Source organism: Haliotis cracherodii, unplaced genomic scaffold (genome assembly GCF_022045235.1).
Source record: "Haliotis cracherodii isolate W230 unplaced genomic scaffold, xgHalCrac1.p SCAF_22, whole genome shotgun sequence".
In the NCBI taxonomy this organism is placed as follows: Eukaryota; Metazoa; Mollusca; class Gastropoda; order Lepetellida; family Haliotidae; genus Haliotis; species Haliotis cracherodii.
Window position 1 is genome coordinate 7,576,413 of NW_027266278.1, and position 26,170 is coordinate 7,602,582.

The 26,170-nt window shown below is 41.3% G+C and overlaps 1 protein-coding gene across 1 annotated transcript; it reads right to left on the bottom strand.

Annotated features, from left to right (window-relative positions):
- Positions 1–1,467: 1,467 nt before the first annotated feature.
- Positions 1,468–20,403, bottom strand: LOC139471145 (caspase-3-like). Its single transcript, XM_071253409.1, has 9 exons — positions 20,296–20,403; positions 18,054–18,191; positions 15,743–15,938; positions 14,374–14,483; positions 13,615–13,794; positions 11,392–11,608; positions 6,754–6,945; positions 5,287–5,396; positions 1,468–1,896 (listed from the first exon to the last, which is right to left on the bottom strand). Exons 1-9 carry the CDS (start codon positions 20,296–20,298, stop codon positions 1,747–1,749), a joined length of 1,296 nt encoding a protein of 431 aa, XP_071109510.1. The 5' UTR covers positions 20,299–20,403; the 3' UTR covers positions 1,468–1,746.
- Positions 20,404–26,170: the final 5,767 nt, after the last annotated feature.

Sequence of the window (26,170 nt, forward strand, 5' to 3'; positions counted from 1 at the left end):
TTGTATGGAAGACACAAAACAAACATTGAAGAAGTACTATCAGAACTTCTTTGGTGTAACCATCAGTTTTAAAAAACTTATTTCATTATAAAATAAATTGGTTTTTCAAGGGAATTTACACTATTAAAGATCTCTGTAATGAAAATGATATAATGCCCTTCAATGAACTTAAATAAAATACCAATTTACATGCACAATTATTTACTACTACCAGGTTCTATTAAACATACCAAAATCCTGGAAAGATGCTAACAGAAATCATATTATCTTATATAATTTGTTCATGGTACTCTAGCAATGAAGGAGCCTCGCGTCCCATTATAGCGACCAAAGTCTTTGCTATCCAAATGCTTTAAATCAGCAACATTTTCGTAAATGTGCATATGTAGAACTAACCATCGTCTGATAATATATTTAAAACTTTCATCTTGAGGTTCATCTTAAAATTGATTTATAGCAACCTACATGTATATCGAACTGAAACAACTCTGTCTGGTCTAAACAAAACAACTATTTCTGTATTGGCACATACGTTAAAGCAGGATTGTCACGAGGAGCCTTAATGGGAACCTTGCTATGCCTTCCTACATAATCCAACGCAAACTGTCAAATGCTATGCAAAAATATACTTCATGTTTTGTGTCTGCAGTTATTTTAGTAGGTAATTTGTATTGCGCTTTGAACACAAAATCACTCAGAGAAATATCAGCTGCCCCCCTTCGTGGACAATCATACCTTGAGCAAAGGTATCATGTTTGTACGGCGAACACTGGTAACTGTCTAAATTACATGACACATTTTTAGCTGTAGACTCAGAAGCCAGCAGCAACCGTTCTAGTGATGCCTCGTACGTGACAGCTTTTACATCTTGACCAGGTAGTGGCTGGTTGCTCTGCATTGCTCTCCCAAATTTGCGATTGAGAATGGTTATTCTCTAGAGTTGGGGTTAACGTTGCAATGGGATTGGTGCTAGCCATTTTTGGTCCAAGCCTATGGTGTTCTGCTCTCACGCAGTTAGAGCGCACATTATAAGTCTTCATGTGTGATCATTGTTGATGTGCGTTTTATGAACAGGCAGTATGTATGTGAGAGGCAACCTATTGCATGTGTCTACCAGCCTTGACGTGCAACATGGACGATGTTCTGACTGTGTGTGCTGAAGACTACCGAGTAATACGTTTCCTTTTCGGTTATGGAAGTGATAAAGTATCGTTGTCCTCGTATATATTTTAATTGGGAAACGTGCAATATGCTGAGTTTGTTTGTTTGTTTGTTGTTGAACACCGCACTCAGCAATATTCCAGCTACATGACGGCGGTCTGTAAATAATCAAGTCAGGACCAGACAATTCAGTAATTGACATCACAAACATCGACCCACGCAATTGGGATACGATGACGTGCATCAACTAAGGCAGCGAGCCTGACCATCCGATCCCGTTAGTCGCCTCTTACGACAAGCATAGTGATGATTTTGATGTTACAGTCAATATCTATCATCGGGCAATATGTATATTGACGGAAAATTTCACGCAGGCAATGTACAGGTTGCCTGAAAAATGAGACTGGATTTTAGACAGATTGAGTGAAATGAATTAGACTTCTTAATTTAATCTCCCAATATTAATTTGGAAGTCTATTTTGTCCTTAAAAAGATAAAAGTAACTTGTCTATATACATGTTGTAAATGGTCCATCAGCTTAGTGCACCGCAGCCATCCTACTTTTGCATCGGAAGACACATGGATCTAGACAGTTTCTTGAACCTGACTAAACGAACGGGCTTCTGCGAGCAGTCCAGGGAAGAAGTAAAACGGCTTCAAAAGCTGTGAGGTCAAGGTTGAGACCTGCTTGTAACCTTTGTTCTGGGTCTTCGCACGACTCACGAGGTTATTAACCTGTAAAACAAAGTCAGGAAGTGAATATCGTTTTACGCCATTTTTAGCAACGTTCCACCAATGGAATGGCATGGGATACCAGAAATGGACTTTACACAGTGTACCCATGTGGAAAATCGAACACTACGGCGTGACAGACGAACGCTCTAACCACTAGGCTACCCCACCGGTAAAACAAGGATGGGGCATGACAACAATGTGTGAAGCACATGATTTCTGTAAACTTTCAACTTCCGTTTTGTTGCCTCTAAAAAACATCATTTTGAATTAAACACATTGAGCAATGAGTTCAAGGAATTGAGTCTGACATACTCGTGTCTTCACGAATCTGCGATGCCCCACATAACAGAACGTGTATCATCATATGGTCCAGGGTGTGGACTGCGATCCTAGTACCAACTGCCCCTCCTCATCCCCCAACCCCCTTACAGACTAATTTCGGCTACAGAACACTTTCCCACACGCCCCGAGCTCTACGGAACACCCGGCCTGCAAACATCCGACTAGGTGACAATAGCAACACCTTCAAGTCCTGGCTAAAAACTCACCTCTCTACTTTCCACTTCCTCGACTAGACTATTCTTTGTGTGCATAAAGCTAAGTGGTGTGTGGGACGGTCGGGTAGCCTATTGGCTAAAGCGTTCGCTCGTCACGCCGGAGACCCGGGTTCGATTCCCGACATGGGTACAATGTGTGAAGCCCATTTCTGGTGTCCCCCGCCGTGATATTGCTGGAATATTGCTAAAAGCGGCGTAAAACCATACTCACTCACTCACTCACTAAGCAGTGTGGGTGAGTCCGTGGCGTACGACGATCACCAGGACTGGAAATCATATTTTGTTGTGCTTACTTCCTTTGTAGCGCTTTGGGCATATATACAGTATATTAGGATATCGATGAGGCGCGTTATAAATATGCATCATTATTAAAGTGCTATGCAGTATGTTACGTTTTCCAATTTAATCTGAGGTTTAGGTTGAGAACTGAAAGTAACACCAGAACCTTAAGTCCATGTGACAATCACATACACTGGGGCTACACATATGGCCCGGTGGGATTCCCTACATGGGTAGTGAGTGAGTGAGTTGGGTTTAACGCCGCTTTTAACAGTATTCCAGTTATATCACGGCGTGTCAGCTTAATGTGGGAGGAAAGCCCGAAGTGATGCAGGTCTCGGACGTTTACCACATCGGTGAAACCCACGAGCACCGGTATGGTGCTGACAAACCTAGAAACATAATTGGGGAGAACCGGGATTCATGGTAGAGTGTGAAACCTATTTGTGGCCCCGGCATCATAAAAATTGGTTTTAGCTCTCTTGCCAAATCTGTCTTAAGTCTTATCATGGTGAATATTAGGTTTACAAATTCTATCTGGGATTTCATGTTTACTACCGATTACTTTTTGTTCGACGCTGCAAAATCCCTTCACTATGATTTAAACATATCTTGTTTCAATGAATCAGGATCGGTAAACACGCCAAAAAAACTTATGACAGATAATACCTGATGATAAACAGGTGAGGTGAGGTGAAATGGGGTTTAACGTCGCGTCCAAGATTATTGCGCTTATATAGCGACGTGCATGTACGTGTGTGTGTTTGTGTGGCTGCTTGTACTAGACCGGACTGATGCCGATTTATAGTGCTAGCTCAATGAGATACCATGCCGCAGTTTAACATGAATACCCCACTTAGACACAGTACACAGACTCCAAGCCGACCAGTCCTTGTTTTAGCCCCTTAACGCCGAGCGGCAGACAGGGTAACAACAAGTACCATCTTTTAACGTCTTTTGGTATGACGCGGCCGGGGATCGAACCCCGGACCTTCCGCTCTCCGGGCGGACGCTCTACCACTAGACCACGGAGGCGGTCTGATGATAAACAAAATATGTTAACAAAAGCAAGTAGTCATGGACAACAGTTTGGTGTTATGAGTAGAAAAATAATATATAAGCGGGATTTATAGACTCACGTTAACTTAAACCTTTCGGAATGAAGTATGTATGAATGTACTGATTTTAGGATATCTAGATTATGATTTTTTGTAAAATTAGCATTACCACTCAATATAGTGGTCAGATCAACTCCCTCAGAATAGAAGAATGAATCATTTCTTACATGATTATTAAAGGGACTGGAAAAGAAATAGTTTGATACATTTTCATACATGTATCCACACGATGTGCGCTTGTCATCTCAGCGCTATGTTTGCTTTGTGGGTAGGCCCTGGACGTTTATACTGGGGTTATGTTTCACTGTAAATACTACTTTGTACATTGCCTGCACAACAGATCTGTTTGCATGTTTTTAGATTATTATATATGCAGGATTTGTAAGATTACGTTTGTTAAAACCCTTTGTATGTATGACTGAATTGATTTGATAGATAACTAAATCAGCATTTTTTGTAACATTTACAACCTTTCAATGTAGTGTAAAATTCCTACTTTATGATGGCGGCCTGTAAATAATGGCGTCAAACCAGAGATTGATATTATGAGCAACGATCCACGCTTATCGGGGAACAATGCCAAGCTATCAACAAGTAGTTAGTCTAAATCTTAGAGTTTAACTTAATATTTAAAGTGAATGGAATATTTCCTTAACATTTGGGATCAAGAAAAAGGGATACTTCTCCAGAAGACTAGTTATACCCAGTGAAAGATCCAAATAATTTCCATTAAGGAAGGTTTGAAAACGATCAGGTGAAGTGAGTTAAAATTAGGTTTAACGTCGTGTCCAAGATTATTGCACTTATATAGCGACGTGCATGCCTGTGTGTGTGGCCTCTTGTACTAGTCCGAGACTGATGCTGATTTATAGTGCTAGCTCACTGAGATACCATGCCGCAGTTTAACATGAATACCCCAATTGCGTGGATCGATACTCATGATCACTGGATTGCCTGGTTCTGATTGCAGTCCTGAGACTCTCCCACCAGCGGTGAGAACCTTCACGAAGAAAGAAGTACAAGGCAATCGATGCACGTATTGCAGTAATGCAGTAATGACATTAAATCCATTATGATATTCATATGCTATTCATATTCATCAAAACTTTACATTGATGTATCCTTGTTGAATAATAAATGAGAAAACAAGACTTGTTTTGTTATATACGGTAACGTGTTAGAATCACAAAGCATGTTTTGACAGCATAGCCGCGAGAGCCACATTATACAATCACGCAACCATAACCATTGCCGCGAGAGCCACATCAATTTGGGCTATCTATTTTCGAAATGTGGCTTTGCCGGCCTGTAACCGTCCAGACTAGATTGTTTTACAGACCGCCGTCATATAGCTGGAATATTGCTGAGTGGGGCGTTAAACAACAAATCAACAAAAAACAAAAACAAACAAGATGTGAGAAGTCAGACAAACATACCTTGGTCATCATTGACGAAAGATCTTCTTTGTGCGCAAACTTCCCAAAGATGTAAACAATGGCTTGTATGAACCATGTGCCATGTTTTGTGTTTCTAACTGACATATAACCTGTAAATAAAACCGAGAAACGTGAAGCAAATACTTACTCAGTGGAGCATTGTCAAAAAGAATGTCGTAAGATCCGGATTAGATCAATCTTCATCAACCCATGTTGTCTAAGAGGCGACTATGCTTGTCGTAAGAGGCGAATAACGGTATCGGGTGGTCAGGCTCGCTGACTTGTTTGATACATGCTCATGATGTCAATCACTGGATTGTCTGGTCTAGACTCGATGATGTATAGACCTCCGTCATATAGCTTGAATATTGCTGAGTGCGCGTTAAACAAGAAACAAGCAACAAGCATTTAATTTACTTATTTTTGTAACGACCTTCAATATCTGGGTTAACAAGTCGAACAGTCAACAAGTGCACTGTCAATATTGATACTTAAATATTCTATGCATAAGTATTGAGGCCTAACTGACAAATGTGAAAGAAGTAACTTAATATAAACATTTTGGTGACCAAGTTGTCAAAGGCACAACAATTAGTTATGCAGTATTGAGTTCTTATATATGAGCCAGAAACCTATTATCCTGGGTTTGAATCCCTGATTTTCTTTCTTAGTTTGTCAGCATCATTCGCGTGCGTGTAAGTTTTACACGTGTAAGACCTGCATCACTTCGGGCGTCCCTCCAACATCAAACTGTCACGCAGTAATATAACTAGAATACCGTTCAAAGCGGCGGTAAACCAAACTCACTCATGTGTCTTAATCTGCAACGTTGATAAAGGAATAAAGCATTGTCGATAAAGTAAAAAAAACATTGTTGATAAAGTAATAAAGCATTGTTGATAAAGTAATAAAGCATTGTTGATAAAGTAATAAAGCATTGTCGATAAAGTAATAAAGCAGTGTCGATAAAGTAATAAACCATTGTTGATATAGTAATAAAGCATTGTTGATAAAGTAATAAAGCATTGTCGATAAAGTAATAAACCATTGTTGATATAGTAATAAAGCATTGTTGATAAAGTAATAAAGCATTGTTGATAAAGTAAAAAAGCATTGTTGATAAAGTAATAAAGCATTGTTGATAATGTAATAAAGCATTGTTGATAAAGTAATAAAGCATTGTTGATGAAGTAATAAAGCAACGTTGATAAAGTAATAAAGCATTGTTGATGAAGTAATAAAGCAACGTTGATAAAGTAATAAAGCATTGTTGATAAAGTAATAAAGCATTGTTGATGAAGTAATAAAGCATTGTTGATAAAGTTGCAACTCTGAGTCGTTGATTTTATACCTTCTGATGAGCGTATTGTCCTTTTTATTCATCATTACACCCTCAGGACTGACACCTTTCAAAAAATTAGATTAATACATACAGACATGAACATTAACTAAAATAATTTATATCACCTGGCGTTGTAGCTTCAGCCATAAAGATGTCCGCTCTTGTGGGGTGGTTTTTTTTAGTGGCTGATTCGGTTGAAGCAACTTGGTTTTGTTCTTGTGCATGTGCTTTATCCTGTATTCCTGTTTTTTTAAGTGTCTCACTTATCTCAGAGACCGGCGAATCTGGTTGTCCTTCAATGCCCGTGTCACGCTTAGCTGTCAAGTTGAAAACAATATGTCATAATATAAACTCCGTTTGGATATATTCGATATTTTGATATTTTAAAAAGAAAATGGTGGACAATCTTACCTCATGTTTTACCCCCAATAATTCTTTCATTTTACCTGCTAGGTGTCCCGAAAAATTGGGTTGTGCCAAAATGAAAGTGTGCCTCCTAAAACAGTTACCACAAACTATTCTGTCTCAAACTAACATTCTAGGTTCCACTCCAGAAGGCTAAATGGTCGGATCCTATGGAACGCACGACCTGACCAATCTGGTTGCGCCCTTTGCTGCAAAGGCCTTTGTTTTTAAGGAAGGATTCATGTTATGAACATTCGTTTTGAATCAAGTATCACCGCATGATCCTTTGTTTTAAAGGAGGGATTCATGTTATGAGCCTCTGCTTTGAATGCAAGTATCATCGCATGAACCTTTGTTTTAAGAAAGGATTCATGTTATGAGCTTCTGCTTTGAATCAAGTATCATCGCATGAGCCTTTGCTTTTAAGGAAGGATTCACCTGGGTCCATATGAGTCCATATGAACCTCTGCTTTGAATCAAGTATCATCGCATGAACCTTTGTTTTTAAGGAAGGATTCGTGTTATGAGCCTCTGCTTTGAATCAAGTATCATCGCATGAGCCTTTGCTTTTAAGGAAGGATTCACCTGGGTCCATATGAGTCCATATGAATTGTGTCCAGGTTGGCATTTCCTCCCAATTAGACTGACATGATATAACTGAATGAAGTTAAGCGGCATATAACAGTCTACACTATAATACAATGTGCGATGTCTCCTTTGTTTGTTCAAAGAGAGGTATATTCCTGGGGCCATCAAAAAGCTATTATTGTTACAGTCCGCAAGCAGAGAGAACTGTTTTCACTGTGGAATTGTAGTACGAGATGAGGTACACATGATAAACTCCATGTGTAGTGGCTCAGCAGTTATCAGACCGCCTCCGTGGTCTTGTGGTAGAGCGTCCGCCCGGAGAGCGGAAGGTCCGGTGTACGATCCCCGGCAGCGTCATACCAAAAGACATTAAAAGGTGGTACTTGTTGTTACCCTGTCTGGCACTCGGCATTAAGAGACTAAAACAAGGACTGGTCGGCTCGGAGTCAGTATACTGTGTCTGAGTGGGGTATTCATGTTAAACTGCGACATGGTATGTCAGTGGGCTAGCACTATAAATCGGCATCAGTCCGGACTAGAACAAGCAGACACACACACAAACACGTGCATGCACGTCGCTATATAAGTGCACCAAGCATGAAATACTCACACCCCCGCCAATATGACATGTCGGGTGTGTGCAATGCATAAGCTTCTGTGCACTATGTTCACTGGGCCTTTTTGTAAAGAAATATAGTACGTTTTTCAAGATCTGCTCCGGAAACGAGGACTACCGCCATTTTCAGTCTAGATCAAAGTCGTTGCCATGGAAACTCGAAAAATAACTTTAAAAAAAAATCCAAAACTATCAAAAGGCACCAGTTCACCACTAGACCCATCAATGTGCAAAATATGGTGAAGAAATATGGTACGGTTTTCAAGATCTGCTCTGGGAACGAGGACTACCGCTATTTTCAGTCTAAATCAAAGTCGTTGCCATGGAAACTCGAAAAATATTTTCTTTTTAAATCCCAAACTATCAAAAGGCGCCAGTTTACCACTAGATCTATCCATGTGCCAAGTTTGGTGAAGAAATATGGTACGGTTTTCAAGATCTGCTTCGGAAACAAGGACGGACAGCACCCATTCCTATATTCCTCGAAAAATAATTTTTTTAAAAACCCAAACTATCAAAAGGCACCAGTCCACCACTAGATCTATCTATGTGCCAAGTTTGGTGAAGAAATATGGTACGGTTTTCAAGATCTGCTCCGGAAACGAGGACAACCGCCATTTTCAGTCTAAATCAAAGTCGTTGCCATGGAAACTCGAAAAATATTTTTTTTAAATTCCAAACTATCAAAAGGCACCAGTTCACCACTAGATCTATCTATGTGTTAAGTTTGGTGAAGAAATATGGTACGGTTTTCAAGATCTGCTCCGGAAACGAGGACTACCGCCATTTTCAGTCTAAATCAAAGTCGTTGCCATGGAACCTCGAAATTTTTATTTTTTTTAAATCCCAAACTATCAAAAGGCACCAGTTCACCACTAGATGTACCTATGTGCTCAGTTTGGTGATGAAATATGGTACGGTTTTCAAGATCTGCTCCGGAAACGAGGACTACCGCCATTTTCAATCTAAATCAAAGTCGTTGCCATGGAAACTCGAAAAATATTTTTTTAAAAATCCCAACCTATCAAAAGGCACCAGTTCACCACTAGATCTATCTATGTGTTAAGTTTGGTGAAGAAATATGGTACGGTTTTCAAGATCTGCTCCGGAAACGAGGACTACCGCCATTTTCAGTCTAAATCAAAGTCGTTGCCATGGAAACTCGAAAAATATTTTTTTTTAAAATCCCAAACTATCAAAAGGCACTAGTTCACCACTAGATCTATCTATGTGCCGGTTTGGTGAAGACATATGGTACGGTTTTCAAGATCTGCTCCGGAAACGAAATGTGACAGAATGACGGCTGGACGGACGAACGGCACCCATTCCTATATCCCCCTTCCACTTCGTGGCGGGGGATAATAATCTTGGACGCGACGTTAAACCCAATTTTACCTCACCTCAGCAGTTATCAAATCATCTCTTATTGTATGTGACTTGAATTATATCTGAGGTGAGACTGGGATACATTATCAGTCTGCCTGTCTCAAATATTAATCATAATTCTTTAAACAATCATGGAAAAACTTTCGCAGAGGGTATTTCAGACAATTTGATTTAATACTATTCCCAGAAGCTCAATGAATTGCTCGAAATGTTTTGCTATCACAAACATGAACAAGTGCAAATATGTTAAAACTTGATTTTTCACCTTTGTACACTGGTAACACCACTATCCCAAGCGACAGATTTAAGGGAAGACTTCATTCCTTGAAACATGGGGCATTTGTCACTAAACGTTGTCATCATAAGTATAGTTACATCTCAAGAAATGAAATGGTTCACGACAATTAGTAAAAAATTAAAGCAAATGTCATCTGATGTTTGATGAGATAACAATATGTGAGATGTTGGATTTCCTCATTGATACCATGTGTGTGGAATTGGGGAATAGGACATCTTGGCATTACCATGGACATGGTTGTGGTTCTTCATATTTGTCATAGATGAATGTTCACTGGTAGTTCAGGTTTCAACGAACAAATTACTGTAAACAGCTTTATTTCTGCGCCGTTAAAATATTGCGAATACCAAACCAACGACAATACTGCGACGAGATATTTTTGCGAGTGGCCGTGTTGATATGACACCTCGATTACCAAACAATAGACAGCTTCTCTCCGAAGCTAGTTAATCTGAGTTGGCCGGAAAGTTGACCAGTGTCATGAAACCGATTCACGCAAGATGGCTTGTTTCCTGTGTGGACAAAATTGCAAAGGACACTGACGCAATCCAGCGAGGTTGGAAGAAGGCAGGATTACTGTGAGGCAACATTGACACTAATTGGTCTGTTTACACTGTTATTTGTGATGTATTGTGTGACCATTCTGCATATACAAAGCAGATGCTATTAATCGTACCATGTTTTCAAGATTTAACATCAATATATTTAGAAGATGAATACTATGCGTGGGTCTATTTCCGGGATTTTATCGAGTATTTGCATCTTGAAAATTCATCTCGAGACCCGAAACCGTTAGCTTGAGGGGCTCGAATGAAAATTATGTATAGTATTTATAGTATTTATCGATATTGTAAACCTATTGTTTTATTTAGAAAAAAAAACATGCGCACTCTTTAACACCTCGTACTTACTCGGTTGTGAGGTGTCAACATCGAACGTTCTGTTGTTGCTATGGTGATTGTGATTTTGGTAATTATTTCATTATAATTGTTTTTTAATTAAAAATTTAAAATCTCAATAATTCCCATGAATAGAGAAAGTCAAAATATTTGTTATGAATGTTAATTTTGTATTTTATTTCAAAATAACTGTCGCACTCTTCAACTCAGCGAGCTATCACAGTTGTGATGTGTCAACATCGAAAGGTTCTATCGTTGCCATGGTGCACGTGGCTGCTACCCCTTGACAAGAGGGGAAGACTTGCGTGACTTCATCCATCAGGAAGAAATTTATTTTCATTAATGCTTTGTTTGATTATTACTTTTAATTCTATTTTCAAATTACATTTTCATTATTTCTCAAAAATCCATAAAAACTAGGTTTGTATTCCTACATAGTGATTCTGTAGCTTGCTTCAGGGAATGCAAATAATATTTTCACCCTTTGACATTTGGTCATGTGACCCAAATTAGCCAATCGCAACACAGAACACACTTTCTATAGGTTTACAATTTCCCATGTCGCACTTACTTCCCTGACAGGCTTGTATGAAGAATAGCTTAGGCTTCAAAGCTAGTGTCTTGCAGTTCTGGCCATTAAACATGTCCTTGATCTCCTCCAGGTTAGCTACCTCGCCGTCTACACCAAACACGCCTCCTCTGGTGCCATGGGACAAGATGACACACACAAAACAGTCATAGTTGTCATGATTGAACTTACTCTCTTTTTCCAGGGCTTCCATCATTTGCTGAAATTAAAACAAACAATATTCGGGGTAATCTTTAATGTTCGGAATCTCCTTCTGGGGGTATAATAACGGGGTGCTCTTTTTGTGTGTTTGGCGCTTTTACATCATAATACTTTACCCGCATATATGACAAACATTGAAAGTGTTATGCAGAGCTACTTCGAAAGCCATCATAAAGTGGCCACCCAATACTAATTAATCATCAGAACAAGGATGGTTATAACCATGTATGTCCGCACTAGTGCCGTGCTACATACGATGCATATACGTCATACATGTTTGACTTAATTCACTTTGTCCTGGGCGCCGTTCCACAAAGCGATCCTCTCAGTTCATAGCATGGACTTATTTATGATCTAAAACTAGCTCCCACAGAAGATTTCGCTTGGGTGAGATCAAGCTGCAATGAAATTGCACCACAATGCTTTGCAGACCATTGTGACGTCATTGTTACAATGACGTCACAATCAAATGACATCACTCATGGCTCAGCTACTGAAGCTGTTAGCGGTGCTTTTTACACTTCAGACACTGCTTATTACTGTCTACAAACTCAAAAGGTTGGAAGAATTATATTGGATGATATATAAAATCCCACCCTTGTGATACCACTCGTTGATATATTTGATATCAACAGACATTTCAGTGAGATTCTCTATATGTAAACCGGCAGACACATTCATGGTTGGGATGTTTGACAGATATTAATGGAGAGTGTATCAAGCTTGGACATTTCCATATCGATATTTCTTGTATTTTCTTCTCTGTCCGGGTGAGTGGCAGACCACTCAGCGTGATTATTGACATGCTCGTGTTATCAATATTAATACTGGACTTGAAAATCAGACAAAATGTTTTAAGGCCCAGAAATTGGAAGAAATGACATTTTCAATATGACTGACATGGCGACCATGTTTTATTAAAATCAGATCGGAATTATCAAAGCTCTTTTATAGACACCATTGATGTGATGCATATGCATTGTGGGTGAAAATGGTGTCGAAAATGTGTATGTTAACAACGTTAACCAAAATATTTATGGAACATCCCTAGTAAGTTATACACTTCCGCCTCATTTTTGTGGTATATAAAATCAATAAAACGTGCCTAAATCAATAGTTCAAATTGTTTGTGATTGAGATTCGATGGTGTGGAACATTTACGCCAAAAACGAAAATTGGCACGTTTGTCAAACACACAAGGTACAGCAATGTCTTTTCCGTTTGCTGACGTGGAGGTACTTTTGCTGGTGAGGCGAAAAACACACTTTTCTCAAATATCAAGCGATTTTAGTGCATGATGGCTCGTTGGAAAGCTCTCCAAATTCTAAGACGTTTGATACCGACTCACCTTTAAGGGGTCGTGAAGGAAATACAACCGTTTGAAGTGACATTTGGTCACTGAAAAATGCTTCAAAACAACTACACATTTACACCAAAAACGAAAATTTGCACGTTTCGCAAACTCACAAGGTACACCAACAGACTTTATTGTTCTTAATACAGAAAAAAGTGACGATGCATCAATGTCATGTTAATCGTACTTGTGGTTACAGTTTGGGTTTGGGAGTATCCCTTGTATTACTGCCATGTGGCTCTGCGATCTGCGAATGGCTGCTGAGTACGATTGTGAGGGGGGTGTTTGAACAGTTGCCGTGCATGATCGATGATGCTGCACCCTTGGGTGTTCCCTTATGTTTTACGTACATGCGACTTGGATCATAGAAAATAACCATGTGTGAGCCTGGAAATTCCATCAGATCTGGGCCCTGTTCCGCAAAGCGATCTTTGCGCTACGTTTTGTAAGCCTATGATAAAGTATGAGAGTTACGACCAATTTAGCGCTATGTTCACTTTGTGGAACAGGTTCCTGGTTGAATAAATATTGTTTTAAACTTTGCTCTCTCGGTTGTCGTTCGGCTACAGTTAAGATTTGTTCTTCCTCTGCTTTCATATCTGATGCTTTAAAAAATAATCATTAAATCATATTGTCAAAAGGTTTTTTACCGTTTGTGTTAAATTTCTTTTGATGACTGTTCTGAAAGATAGCTTGTCAAAAAGGAGACTTATTGAAGTAGCATCAGTATCCGTCCCTGTTCTGTTTTCCAGTGGCGTTCTTGCAGTAGAAAAGTCTTCATTATTTATTATTAATACCCTCCCTCTCACGGATCTTTGAATGCGGTAGATCTGTCAAGGAAGAGAAGCATAGCTTGTGACATTCATTGGTGGTGTTAGGTCAGGTCAAGAACATGGATGTAAGTCATCTATCTTGGTACCATCCACATAATGTAATCAAGTTAAGTTTCATCATACTAATATTGTGTGAGGAGGTGAGGTGAAATTGGTTTAACGTCGAGTACAATATTATTGCACTTATATAGCGACTTGCATGCACGTGTGTGTGTGTGTGCGTGCGTGCGTGCGTGCGTGCGTGCTTGTCTGCTTGTACTAGTCCGGACTGATGCCGATTAATAGTGCTAGCTGACTGGGATACCATGCCACAGTTTAACATGAATACCCCACACAGACACCAGGGCGATTAGTCCTTGTTTCAGCCTCTTAATGCCGAGCGCCAGACAGGGTAACAACAAGTACCACCTTTTAACGTCTTTTGGTATGATGCAGCTGGGGATCGAACCCCGGACGTTCGGCACTTCGGACGGACGCTGTACCACTAGACCCCGGAGGCAGTCTGTTTATGTGTGTAATAATCTAACATGATGATGTGGATGTTTGTGGTAGATAAAAATTAAAGTATCAACATACCGTAGACTTTGAAGAACCAGACTTTTCAAACAATTCTCGCATGGTAACGTTGTCTTTAGCAACCATCTCAACTGTTACGTCGCATGTACTGTGGTCGTCTGGCGGCCAAGCTGAAACAGATACAGTTGATTTTAAAGAGAGAGTGAGTTGGGTTGAAAGCCACTTGAACAATATCTAGGTAATATCACGGCGTGTCAGCTTAATATGGGAGGAAACCCCGAAGTGATGCAGGTCTCAGACGTTTACCACTTTGATGCTAACACAATGAGAAACATAATCGGGGCGCACCGGGATTCGAACCCACGATCATTGGTTTGTGGCGTGCCAAGGGACGAAACTCTGCACAGCTAATTGCGGTGGCTGTGCCATCCATGCTCCCAGTCTGTAAAGCGTTTGTAGGAAACTTTAACAAAATCTTGCCTTGAAATTCATTTATTTAAAAGAAAAGTAAGAATACATTGTTGAAAAATATGTCGATTGTGAGAGGCAAAATGTCGGCATCAGTCTTTAAAGGAGTTGGGTATTGGTCACTTCAGAAATAGGAAATGGACATTCACATGTAGGCCTTCAAACGGGCAATAACTTATGGAAGAGATGACAACTGGTTATTATCCCTGTGACTGGTCAGCCAATCAGTGCTTAATGCATAAGCAGACTTCCCTAGAGATTCGGAGGTCACCCAACCATAACTCCTGGAGTTGACTAGTTTTCCATTACAGTTCTGATGTTGGTGTAAAACTATCAGGCGTATGAGTTTGGTAAACACCACGACCAAGGTTGTGTTACTGGCAAACCAAGAATTATAATCATGCAGAATCTGGAATTCAAACCGTCTGTACCAATCTAGCTCGCCGCAAAGACGAAACTCATGATGCATAACGCCCCTTGAACGATATTTCTCCATCACATGTCCTCACTGCTTTTCTTTGATCCAATTATTTAATTTGCACCGCTTCTTTGCCTTTCACGCCCAGTTTAATCTCTTTCGCGTTAAGATTGGTTATTGACGTTTTAGTTATACCATTGCAGCATGAAAAGACACATATACATAAAGAAAAAGAAATAGGCCCTGGCCATATACCTACATTCAGGTACACGTTAAGATCCGGGGTAGAAAAGTCTTCAGCAACCCATGCTTGCCGCAAAAGACGACAATGCTTGTCGTAAGAGGCGACTAACGGGATAGGGTGGTCAGACTCGCTGACTTGGTTGATGCATGTCATTGTACCCAATTGCGTGGATCGATGCCCATGATGTCAATCACTGGATTGTCTGGTCCAGACTCGATTTTTTACAGCTGGACTATTACTGAGTGCGGCGTTAAACAACAAACAAACAAATAATTTTATAATGCTAGACAATAACCTACATTCAGGAAGGTCATCTTCTATGGGTTGTGAGGATCTAGTGTTCGCTGTCGCTCCAGGCTTCAGGATATCAGCTGCAATGTTTTCGTCACATTCTATCAGGGCATTGTAGAACTCCTCAAAAGCTGTATCTCCTCTCCTTGATAATAAATCAAGTAAAGCCCATTTCTTGTCCGTTGGCGTGTGGGACTTAACTTCCTATTGAACAGGAACAAAGTATGAGTTTGCGTTCAGTTTTAGAACGACCCGTGAAGATCCGGGGTAGAATAGGTCTTCAGCAACCCATGATTGCCGTAAAAGGCGACTATGCTTGTCGTAAGAGGCGACTGGCGGGATCGGGTGGTCAGAATCGCTGACTTGGTTGATGCATGTCATCGTATCCCAAAATGCACGGATCGATGCATATGTCTATCACTGGACTGTCTGGTCCAGACTCGATTATTTACAGACCGCCGTCAAATAGCTGGAATATTTCTGAGCGCGGCGTTAAATAACAAACAAACAAATAAACAAACAAACAAACAAAACCAAGACCACAATAAACGTCCACGGTTCTCAATGAGGTGTCCATTGCATTCGTGGTCTCGAGCGAGTGAGTGAGTTGCGATATAAAAGCTTTTAAGCAATGTCACAGCAATATGACGGCGGCAGACGACACAAAGGGGCGTCACACTCTTCCAAATACATTTCGGGTATCAAATACTCAACAACACCCGCAAAGACGTAACCATGCAGTGAGCGACGGTGTCTCCATGGAAACTGAACCTATCTAGACAGCAGAATGCGAAGACACATTATCGAAGTTATTCTAATGTGGATTGATTAAGTTTAATATGTACTGAATGTGGTATTGATGTCGCTAAGCCGAATGCCATGTTTTTTTTAAATGTGGGACTGATAATGGTTGCTCATTTCATTTCGAAGTATTCGTGTTTTTTGTTAAGAAGTGGACTCTACCTTATGTTTTTTTTTGTAGAAAGATTGACAATATATTTTTTGAAACTGCACTAACTTGAAACATTTGTTAAGTAAAATCTGTATTGTAAACTATTGGTTGGATTTGAAAACAAATATTTTGAAATACAAATGTGGTTCATTACGATGATGAACCATCTGCCAAAAAGTGGTTTACCGTTGATTGAAGCCGCTTGTAGACAATTCAGAATACTTGATGGTTCAGTATAATAGGCTTAATTAAGCAAAAGGTGACAAATCTACCTCGTTCTCGCTACCATTGTCATGGACAAGGCCCCGATTTCTCGAAACAAACTTAAATTAAAAAACTGACTTAAGTCTGAGTTTTTACTCAAATTTGAGAAAAATCAGCAAAATGCATTTCTCAAACCAAACTGAGTTCAATTTTTGACTCAAACTGAGTTCGAAACCACGTAAGACTTAGAGTTTTAGCTGAATTTGATTCGAGAAACGCTGAGTTTTTTTGCTAATTTGAGTAAAAACTTAAAAAACTTAATTACCGAGAAATCGGGTACAGTCTATGGTAAGTATAGACATCTTTAAAATGATCAGGAGCTAACATCGACCCGAAGCCTACACCCAAGCCCCATAGTACAATGTCTCACAATGAGTGAATGAGTTGTGTATTACGCGGCGTTGTACAATACGACAATGAAGTATCTGTGTTCTTATATATATACCAACAACGTTTGGTTAATAATAGAAGCAGTTCCTCCACGCGAGGCTATATGTGGACAGAGAGCGCCCGTATTCGTTTCACGCTTCCAAAATATTGTATAGTGTGTGGAAAAGGTTCTTGCGTAAGTTTGAATTTATTACAAGCAACATCTGTTGGGGTCCCCACGAAAACACACTCGAATCCGGCTGGAATATGTCTGTTTCAGCGAATATATGTGCGTGCGTGCGTGCATGCGTGCGCGCGCATACGTGTGTGTGAAATGTTTTATTTTTTCAGAACATCCGGCATGTCCAATTAACGATTTATTTATTGTGTGTTTTTCGAGAACAGATTATTTTTACCATGCCTAACTAATAATATCAGATGATTGGCCACTTACTAAGCATGCCTTTGCGCAAACAACACCGCATCCTCTACCAACATGGCGGACGGTACAGTGTACACTATAATCTTCCCTTGTAAAATTCCACATATCGCTAAAATGTGTACACAAAGTTCTGTACGATGATGATGATGATGAACATGGTGATGATCGCGAAAGGTACAGTAAACACTACAATCCAGCCTTGCAGAATATTCCACACATCACTAAAATTCTGTATGATGCTGATGATGACGGCGACAATAACAAAATGAACAATTGTCATAACAATACAAACCAGAATACTTTCCTTCATCCGAGCTGTTATTGTCTTCCTTTCAAAAAGTTTATTGACAATGTGATCTACGTCGGCCATATTGTCCACCAGGCTGCTTCGGTTAGTTCGAAGTTTTTCCTTGTGGATGTCGGTCATCGCCTATAAGAATGATTGAACACATGTACACAGACACACGCACGCACGTGTATACAAACAAAATTTCCCTGCTTACGCAGCAATATGCCAGCTAATCATTGCGGCATGTTAGGGATCTATAGTCACCCGGTATACATACGGGGCCTTCTACTTTTATTCTACTGGGTAACATATTTACGTGTCTAACACGAGGAAAGTTGTATACAGTATCAGTTCACAGTTTCTGTAACTAATTTAAAACTATTAAATACTGCCTGCCACAGCTGTAACCTCTTACAACTACCCCCTACCACCCCTACACGTGTATCATACACATGCAGACATACATAAATCCTTACATACACACGTATTCACCATTGATGCTCTACACACACATACATATACACACATATTCACGCACTGACACTCTACATACACACATATACAACACACACTGAGACATATACATACACACACACAGACACACTTATACACACATCACTGAGACTCTACTACCACACATATACATCACACACATATATACAACACACACATACATACACACACATACATCATTAAGTCTCTACTACCACACATGTACAACACACACATTTACACATACATATACAACACACACACACACACACATATACAACACACACATATATACTCACACACACGCACACACACGCGCGCACGCACGAACGCACACACGTACGCACATACATACATATATATACCACACATATACAACACACATATTTACACATACACACATATACAACATACACATTTACACATATACAACACACACACTCATACAACACACACATTTACACATACACATATATACAACACATACACATATACAACACACACATTTACACATACACATATATACAACACACACACATATACAACACACACATTTACACATACACATATATACAACACACACACATATACAACACACACATTTACACATACACATATATACAACACACACACATATACAACACACACATTTACACATACACATATATACAACACACACACACAAACATACATCATTAAGTCTTTACTACCACACATACACAACACACACATTTGCACATACACACATATACAACACACACACACACATACAACACACACATATATACTCACACACACGCACGCACGCACGCATGCACGCACACACGTACGTACATACGTTTTAATGTTCCTCATTCCACTTTCAATATTAACCACAGTCCCGGCCAGGTCCAACTTTTCACACACACCCTTAAATCTCCGGGCAGTGTGTAGTATCTGCCCGGGCACAGCTGAAACGGACCAGCTAATCAAATACACTATTCAGATACATCCAATTTGAGGCGACACTGTCAACTCACATGTAGTTGCTGTCACAACACGGCGGTCATTCCTTTTGATTCGGATCATGTAACCGTATCAAACCAATTAATCTGGCTTGAATGTGTACCTATATTTTCATGAATGCGCAAGGTGCGGGTCAAAACTCTCGTTTTCCGTATTTTAAGCAACAGGACCAATCAATGCCACTGAATCACACTGTACTTGTGTAATGAATTGTGATGGGCTCTTCACTCATAGCGTCTGTTACTACCATTATCGATCGATATTTTCATATAAGTGGACGACATTCACATTAAATGTGACAGTTAAGGCTTGTAAATAATAACAAACGGCGAAAATATAATGGATATATATTTTTACACTATGAACGGTAAACAACTTGTTTCATTGCAATGTGCGAGACAAGGCGAAGATCGTGAGATTGGCCGAGCGCGCTCCCCCGCCTCGGCCTCGGTTAAACGGCTCATCTTCTATAACGCCCACCAATTATTTGGACCCCATTGGTAGCGTTGTAGCGAGGGACCACTGTATATGCAGATAGACTCGCCCCTCGCCCATGGTTACAAACTACAAGGTACTAGACGCCCCATGTCAGTCCCTATGACAGATGTATAACAATGACGGTAAAACATGTCACGTTCACAATCATATCAGTCTCATGGGTAGGCAACATTCACTATCGAGGCTACTTTCTCGTTACTTCAAAGCGAGTCGCGAACCCAGGAGGGATCCCCGTTTAAATCAGTCTTACCATGATGTGTGTTCCTTGGTAGTCGTCCGAATCAAATATTGATTGTTATACAAGTGTCATAACTTAATTTCAGGAAATCCGTTCATTAACTGATGATATAGATCCTGGTCTAGCATGAGCTGACTTGTGAATTCACTAATGCCGAAGAAACTCGGACCGGGCCGGGCCAGCTGATAATCTGTCAAAGTATTACGGGAGACTAAAGCGAAACATTCGTTCCTGATCGAAAGATGTGTTTTTATTGTATTTTTTAAGTATTTCAGTAGCAAGTAGGTGTTTGTTTTTTTCATTGGGGTATTGATCAACTAGAAGAGGTGAATGTGCACAGAAATATGCTGATTCATATTATATTCATCCTCCTCGGAAATATTTTAGCGCTCTCCGGAAAAGCCGATGATTTCGAAAGGCTACTGAGGTCAAAGTTGAAATATGGAATAGACACGAAAAAAGCTTTCGTTATGGAGTTAAAAAATAGGTATATGGTACAGGCACGAATAAAGGTTTCATTATTACAGAAAAAAATAAATCAGTTATAGTGTGTGTAACGGGCGAAAATCGTTATAACGGGGGAAAATATTCGTTATTACGGAGAAAGAATGCGTTATAACGAAAATACATTTGTCAAAACGAAGATAACTATATCCACCTAATATCCGTCTCAGTCTAACACTCAGGGCCCCGTTCCTCAAAGCAATCTTAGCGCTACGATGATCGTAAACCTATGTTAAAGTATGGGACTTACGATCACCTTAGTGCTAAGATCGCTTTGTGGAGTTAAGCACGCCGTGACGTTGACGAGGGCTGGTCCAGCTGATGTCTGCTAAAGGCAACTATTCTCACGTTTTGAATTGAAAATGGTCGACGCACTCGCTTAATACAACATAAAGACATCAATTCCACGGGACAGACTGACTTAGAGGCAGGAGGCGCTGTTAAAGAGGATTGGAAATGGGATTCACGATTATTGTATTTAAACATTTCTCTCTAAACATTTTAGGTGCATATAGTTGTCTTCGTTTTGACAAATGTATTTACGTTATAGCTCCCAATTTTTCTCCGTAATAACGAATATCTTTGCCCGTTATGACGATTTACATGTCTACCATGAAACCTTTTGAAAGATTTACTGAGGCCTTGGATGTTGTAACCTTGATCAAACAACTTCTGAGCAAGAGTCGTATGACGCTCTTTGAAATCTTGGTAGAAAGAGCATGCTCGATTGTATCTCAAAATGTATTATGTACAAACCAAAAGCCTGAACTGCTGGAATATCGCACTTATCGATAGTCCACTTATCGATATTGAAGTTTGCACTGCACCTCTCCCATTGATATAAAAACTGTACCCCCAATTTGAAAAGAATCCATGAAGTCGTTTTCAAGTACAAGGTCGCACAAATGTTGATGTAAAACAACCCACCTTGTCCTGAGTCCTTAGGAAAAATAGGAACTAAATCAAGTATGGAGTTTTGGCATGTGTCATAGGCGAGTGGTTGCAGCCACGGCGACGGAGCTCACGTTTGAGCAAACACATTAATCAGACCTCTTACAGGGAGATGGTCATTCATTAATCAAATTTTGATATTGCATCTGCAATAGGAATGCCGCAGTTAGAGCATGTAACATTGGTATTTCTTTCATTTGTGAAGCGAATCAGTTCTCCCGTTTGTGTTGTATAGTGGGCTCGCCACCAAATCAGTTCTCCCGTTTGTGTTGTTTAGTGGGCTCGCCACCAAATCAGTTCTCCCGTTTGTGTCGTATAGTGGGCTCGCCACCAAATCAGTTCTCCCGTTTGTGTTGTTTAGTGGGCTCGCCACCAAATCAGTTCTCCCGTTTGTGTTGTTTAGTGGGCTCGCCACCAAATCAGTTCTCCCGTTTGTGTCGTATAGTGGGCTCGCCACCAAATCAGTTCTCCCGTTTGTGTCGTATAGTGGGCTCGCCACCAAATCAGTTCTCCCGTTTGTGTTGTTTAGTGGGCTCGCCACCAAATCAGTTCTCCCGTTTGTGTTGTTTAGTGGGCTCGCCACCAAATCAGTTCTCCCGTTTGTGTCGTATAGTGGGCTCGCCACCAAATCAGTTCTCCCGTTTGTGTTGTATAGTGGGCTCGCCACCAAATCAGTTCTCCCGTTTGTGTTGTTTAGTGGGCTCGCCACCAAATCAGTTCTCCCGTTTGTGTCGTATAGTGGGCTCCCCACCAAATCAGTTCTCCCGTTTGTGTCGTATAGTGGGCTCCCCACCAAATCAGTTCTCCAGTTTGTGTCGTATAGTGGGCTCCCCACCAAATCAGTTCTCCAGTTTGTGTCGTATAGTGGGCTCGCCACCAAATCAGTTCTCCAGTTTGTGTCGTATAGTGGGCTCCCCACCAAATCAGTTCTCCAGTTTGTGTCGTATAGTGGGCTTGCCACCAAATCAGTTCTCCAGTTTGTGTCGTACAGTGGGTTCCCCACCAAATCAGTTCTCCAGTTTGTGTCGTATAGTGGGCTCGCCACCAAATCAGTTCTCCCGTTTGTGTCGTATAGTGGGCTCGCCACCAAATCAGTTCTCCAGTTTGTGTCGTATAGTGGGCTCGCCACCAAATCAGTTCTCCAGTTTGTGTCGTATAGTGGGTTCGCCACCAAATCAGTTCTCCAGTTTGTGTCGTATAGTGGGCTCGCCACCAAATCAGTTCTCCAGTTTGTGTCGTATAGTGGGCTCCCCACCAAATCAGTTCTCCCGTTTGTGTCGTATAGTGGGCTCCCCACCAAATCAGTTCTCCCGTTTGTGTCGTATAGTGGGCTCGCCACCAAATCAGTTCTCCCGTTTGTGTTGTATAGTGGGCTCCCCACCAAATCAGTTCTCCCGTTTGTGTCGTATAGTGGGCTCGCCACCAAATCAGTTCTCCCGTTTGTGTTGTATAGTGGGCTCCCCACCAAATCAGTTCTCCCGTTTGTGTCGTATAGTGGGCTCGCCACCAAATCAGTTCTCCCGTTTGTGTCGTTTAGTGGGCTCAAACGGGTCTTACGTCGCGAAGTGCATTAAATCACGAGAGCACCTTGATTAAAAACATGAAAAGATTTGGAAAATATCTGTTTACAACGAATTTGCGGTGCACATTCCTTGCAAATCCTGCAATCGACCAAAATCTGCACGACAGTTTTCGAACCGGATTTCGTTGCAAGATTTTGATTGGACTATGCATGGACTCGTTAGTCCAGCCAAAATGTAACTCCACAATACTAGCCTTTCGTCAAGGGTGGAAACTAGACTTTAATAGTCAGTTAACTCTCTTGCCTCGGGAAGATGAATATACATAAGCGGACATTTGATATTTTGCTTGGTGGTGTATGGTGGTAGTGTCATGTTTTTTTTCTTCATAAAAAAGCAGGTGAGATTTTTAGATTTAAAATTCAACATATGGAAAGATGATAAAATTTTCTCACTTTTCATTAAAACGCTGCAGATGTAGGTGATTATGAAATAGAACAAAGCAAATAATAAAACCATTAAGGCCAATTTTAACTAGACCATGTGTGGCAAAAGCCATGCGTGCCGTTTTCTTGAAATTGACAGAAACTGGTCAACCTTACATGTTTGTACTCAAACTGCTCGAGGAATGTACTTTTTTTTCTAAAAGGATCACTTACTGAAATTGGGGATGTCGTACACAATTAGTATCACGTTTGATCTAACTGAAATTTGGGCACGTTGGATCGAAACCACCAATAGTGTCACAAAATGGTTGAGAATCAATCGCCCCAGTCAAAACAACATGCTGAGTAATGCATCTGCTACAGTACCGAGATAGTAGCTTTGGCTGAACGTACAGCATGTGTCAACCTATACTGATGTGGACATAACAGGAACGACGTACTCTTTCGTCACACCTATACCGTTGGACAGTGACATAAAACATGCTACGATTAACGTTGCAACAGAGAAAATAAGCTTTTCATATGATTCTTGAAGGTTTGTTTGTTGATTAACGCCACACTCAGCAAAATTCCCGTTGTATGACGGCGGTCTGTAAATGATCGAGTCTGGACCAGACAATCCAGTGATTGACATCATGAGCATCGATCCACGCAATTGGGATATCATGACATTCATCAACCAAATCAGCAAGCCCCCCGACCCGATCCATTTAATCGACAAGCCTGTTACGGCAAGCATGGGTTGCTGAAGCCCTATTCCACCACGGAACTTCATGGGTCGATCCATCAAGGAGCAACGCATGATCATTTTACAAGTAGTTTTGACTGTAGCCGAATAACAGTCCAAAGGCGCATGGAGTGAGTGAGTGAGTGAGTGAGTATAGTTTAACGCCGCTTTTAGCCATATGCCAGCAATATCACGGCGGGGGACACCAGAAATGGGCTTCACACAATGTACCCATGTCGGGAATCGAACCCGGGTCTTCGGCTTGACGAGCGAACGCTTTAACCACTAGGCTACCCGACCGCCCCCCAAGGCGCATGGAAGAGTCACAGGCCTAGGCCGAGGGGCAGGCAGAACTCCTGTCACCACCACCCAGGAAAACGCAACATACGTATCCTCCATTTGAGGAATCATTTCATCACGGTGAGGTCACCAACCGCGACAGTGATCCCGTCGGTCGATGTATAATGTCCACACGACTGCGTTGGTACAGTGTCAGAGCTTGCAGACCACTACGACGGTAAACCTGACAGAGGAACACTGACGTCGATGAGCTCGAACACTGCAACGCTGGTAGAAGAGAAACTGGCAAAGAGTCATGTTCATATGAGAGAGCAGATTCCAGTCTTTCCGAGCAGATGGAGCAGATTTATGTATACCACCGACGAGGAGAACGAAGTCACATTGTTGCGATCAAGATGTCCTACGGTTTGAAGGTGGCAGCATCTGCAGCATAGTCAATGCAGGCATCATTAGCCCTGTCAATAATGCATCTGTACCCCTGTCACTGCGGCATCTGTACACCTGTCAATGCAGCATCTGTACCCCTATCACTGCGGCATCTGTACACGTGTCAATGCGGCATCTGTACCCCTGTCAGTGCGGCATCTGTACCCCTGTCTATGCGGCATCTGTACTCCTGTCAGTGCGGCATCTGTACCCCTATCACTGCGGCATCTGTACACCTGTCATTGCAGCATCTGTACCCCTATCACTGCGGCATCTGTACCCTGTCAATGTGGCATCTGTACCCCTGTCAATGCGGCATCTGTACTCCTGTCAATGCGGCATCTGTACCCTGTCAATGCGGCATCTGTACCCGTCAATGCGGCATCTGTACCCTGTCAATGCGGCATCTGTACCCGTCAATGCGGCATCTGTACCCGTCAATGCGGCATCTGTACCCCTGTCAATGCAGCATCTGTACCCCTGTCAATGCGGCATCTGTACCCCTGTCAATGCGGCATCTGTACCCTGTCAATGTGGCATCTGTACCCCTGTCAATGCGGCATCTGTACTCCTGTCAATGCGGCATCTGTACCCTGTCAATGCGGCATCTGTACCCGTCAATGCGGCATCTGTACCCTGTCAATGCGGCATCTGTACCCGTCAATGCGGCATCTGTACCCGTCAATGCGGCATCTGTACCCCTGTCAATGCAGCATCTGTACCCCTGTCAATGCGGCATCTGTACCCCTATCACTGCGGCATCTGTACCCCTGTCAATGCGGCATCTGTACTCGTCAATGCGGCATCTGTATCCCTGTCAATGCGGCATCTGTACACCTGTCAATGCAGCATCTGTACCCCTGTCAATGCGGCATCTGTACCCCTGTCAATGCGGCATCTGTACACCTGTCAATGCGGCATCTGTACCCCTGTCAATGCAGCATCTGTACCCCTGTCAATGCGGCATCTGTACCCCTATCACTGCGGCATCTGTACCCCTGTCAATGCGGCAT

What these genes read in the sequence shown, in the direction of transcription:
- LOC139471145 (XM_071253409.1), bottom strand. An exon ending in CATACAAGCCTGTCAGGGAA is followed by an intron (nt 6,946 to 11,391) that starts GTAAGTGCGACA and finishes TCAACTTGACAG; the next exon opens with CTAAGCGTGACACGGGCATT. An exon ending in TTTCGTCAATGATGACCAAG is followed by an intron (nt 1,897 to 5,286) that starts GTATGTTTGTCT and finishes TTTGTTTTACAG; the next exon opens with GTTAATAACCTCGTGAGTCG.